General features: G+C 39.8%; 1 protein-coding gene across 1 annotated transcript in view; it reads left to right on the plus strand.

Annotated features, from left to right (window-relative positions):
• Nucleotides 1–3243, plus strand: part of slmap (sarcolemma associated protein) — an 88120-nt gene that overhangs the window by 37015 nt on the left and 47862 nt on the right. Inside the window, exon 4 of the mRNA XM_015400666.1 lies at nt 2123–2159. Within this exon, the coding sequence (XP_015256152.1) occupies nt 2123–2159 (37 nt within the window). The remainder of the gene's footprint in view (nt 1–2122; nt 2160–3243) is intronic.

The following is a 3243-nucleotide window of genomic DNA, read 5'->3' on the forward strand; positions in this document are numbered from 1 at the left end:
ATTTTTTGTCCGATTAATCGAAAAAATAATCGGCCGATTCATCGATTTTTAAAATAATCGTTAGTTGCAGCCCTAGTGATGATGCCACCGTGCTGAATGGACCATAGTGGACGGTATTTTAGTCAATTGCTCTGTTTATAAATGTAGCACTGATCATTTGCATAAAGCAAAGCAGACACTCAGTGACTTCCTCTGGTTGGCTATCAGTGGCTAAACATTTGTATGTGGAAATAAATGAAACTGAGCACAGGAAAACACCAGTAGAGCTGAGAAATGTTTAGATCATGAAGCTTGATTCCTCCTTAAATGCAGCAGTTCCAGAGGTGAGGCTCCAAAAAAGTCACGTTGCTGCATTCTCTGTCACCTTATGTAGGTTGCGGTGATATGTCATCCTGCAGAGTTTTTGAATAAATATTACAGACATAATTCCGATGATAAGGAGGCTTTATAGATGAAAAGTTCCTGTAGAGGAACTACTGCTCTTTATGTCCCAGTGTCGCCGATGTTTTCCTCCTGACTGGGTCACCGTGACACCTGGACCAATCCATGTGCTCATAGTTTGGTCTCATACTGACTGTGAGCCGCTGGAACAGAACACTACTAGAGAATACATGGAAAATATCAGATACCAGTCCAAATGTTCCTACCAGTGCATCACCAGCTTCAACATTTCTTCTTTCAGTTGGACGTCGCACGTGAATCCACAGGTTGTAGGCCATCTGTTAATTAAGCTGTGCATCATCAGCGTTTTACTTTTGTGCAGCATTTTTTTTTAAAGTTGTGTAATTTGACGTCACATTGGGGAATCAGTGGGTGCTGCTTCAGCTCTTTGAACAGTTGAAGTAGTCATCGGGTAGAGCTGACGTGAGTTTTTAGATTGAGTTCATTGATCATAAAGGCGGTTAAATATCTCGTCTGCGGGGGGGCTTCACACACTCTGCTGAATGATGCTGATGTGAAAGGAACTAGTTCTCTCAGGGGGACTGGGATGCCACCGCTGTTCCAGTCCTGTAGCCGATCTAACTGGAGCAAACGGTTCAGTAAACAGATTAGTGGATGGCTGCATGGGATGAATAGAAATGCTGGAAACTCTGAATAGAGGGAAGAAAATTAAATCTGTTCTCTTTCGCTGCACACAGGAAGCAGTGGACCTCACTCCACCTGTAACTGGACTTTCTCACTGCTTACCCCCCCATATTTTGTGTTTAAAAACTGTTTCTAGTTCTTATGAGCATGCTAAATCTCTCGGAATGATGCCTGTGGTTCAGGAAAATAGCAGGATGCTGCTGGACTAAACAATCCTGCACCGCCCCTGATTGCTCTCGTTTTTTCTCTTTTGGCCATTGATTCTCCCTCCCGGTCATCTGAACGCCCTCAAATCCCTGAACGGTTTCAGTGGTCAGGCCGCTTGTCTCTAATGGTGCGTTTAGACCGTCGGATGCAGTCGTTACACTCTGGACCACATTGTAAAATAGGAGGAGCTCCAGCTGAGTAAAGCTGACGCCCCACTGAGTTAAAAAAAACAACTTAGCAATTAGACTAAATGGTTTGTGTTTCATTAGTGCACGTTTGGGCATTTAAAATGGTTATTGGTAAAGATAAAAACATAAATTGAAAAAGTTAATGTAAAACGATTCGTGTTTCAGAGATATTAAACATCGGTTTTTAGGTCACCCAAAAGTAAACTTGCTTCAATTAGTCTATTTCTATAGCACCAATTCACAACACGTCATCTCAAGGATCTTTACAGATACAATTCAACCAGATCATCCAGTCACATTGATTCAAAGTTTTCTATCTAAGTTAAAGCAGTTGATTGCATCGACTCAATGACTCTTCAGCAATCCCTTTACTGAATAGAATAGAATAGAAACCTTTTCTATTATTCGCTGTTATAACCTTCAGGAACAGGTTATGTTCTCAAGTTATTATTACTGATAAACATTTATTACCGCTTTCAAGGCTGCACTTCAAAAAATGAAATTGTATAGAGCTGTTTTAAACTAAATTTCTGGTTGTAAACAAAATAAATCTAAGTTTTCTTCCTTGACGCTGTGGTTACTCCATGTTTTTCCTTCCTGCTGTTTCCATGGTGTTGAACCTTGTTTTCCTTTCTTTCCAGTGTCATCCAGGCTCCATTACCGCTTCCTGTAGACAAGGTAAGGCCAGCAATATGTGGTGTTGTGCTTTCCGATGTGTTATCTAAGCTTTGTGTCTAATATTTGAATGAATCAATCAATCAGAACATTAAATCTGTTCTTCCTCTAATATATAGTTATCATATAGAGGAATGCTGGATCAATGGCAGCCTTTATTTTAGAACGGCACAAAGGTTTGTTGACCTTTGTGTTTTTGTGTAGCGAACATTTTAATAGGAATAATTAACCCAGATATTTAGTCTAGAGGAATAACTGATAAATCATAATATAGATTTTCCCAAAGGAACCTGCCATTGTTTCTACGTTCTTTAATTTCCCAGTAGTTGTTAAACTAGATGGAATATTTGAAGAAAGGCTTGGACCTCGCTGTCTGAAAAGATAAATGACTGATGGGTTGTGATGTCACTCTGACCCTTTAGTAATGTTCTTCTACCTGTCAGTAGTAGCCATAAAGATAATGAAGCAACTAAACAGGCTCTAGCCAATACACTTCATGCAGTTATTTCCAATGCAACAAGTTTTTCAGGCTTCCTTCTTCTTCCAGCTCATCTAGACAATCGGCTGCTTGTCTGCAAAGCTCAGTTATTTTGCCGTTAGCTAGATAGCCCAGCCTCTCATGGGTTAGGCATTTTAAATAACTGGCAGCAATAACTGAACATTATCACAGCTTTTAAAGAAACTTGTTGCAGCACAGTTTTGATTTCAGTCACTTTTGTTTTTGTCTGCTGATGACAAATTACATAGGTAGCTAAAAGTGTTGCTTTTTTTTTAAAAACTCAAATGGTTGTACTTGTTGGCCCGCTATGCTCTGACAACCCCACCCACAGGTTGGTGGGAGGCTCTGGTAATGGAAAATAACCGTACCTTGGCTGAATGGAGTAGAGCCAAGCCTTTATACACTTTTATACAGAAATAAGAGGTTGGAAAAGTCTGGTCAGCAAGGAATAATCAATGGATCATTATTTATTCCTACAACTAATACGGTCGCAGTGATTTATTGAATTTAGCGTTAATCCGTGAAAAAAATAAAACTAAATATTTTATTGCGATCACTGAGTCTGGGAGCGGCCATTTTTCCCCAAAT

Source organism: Cyprinodon variegatus, unplaced genomic scaffold (assembly GCF_000732505.1).
Source record: "Cyprinodon variegatus isolate N-32 unplaced genomic scaffold, C_variegatus-1.0 Scaffold1131, whole genome shotgun sequence".
NCBI lineage: Eukaryota > Metazoa > Chordata > Actinopteri > Cyprinodontiformes > Cyprinodontidae > Cyprinodon > Cyprinodon variegatus.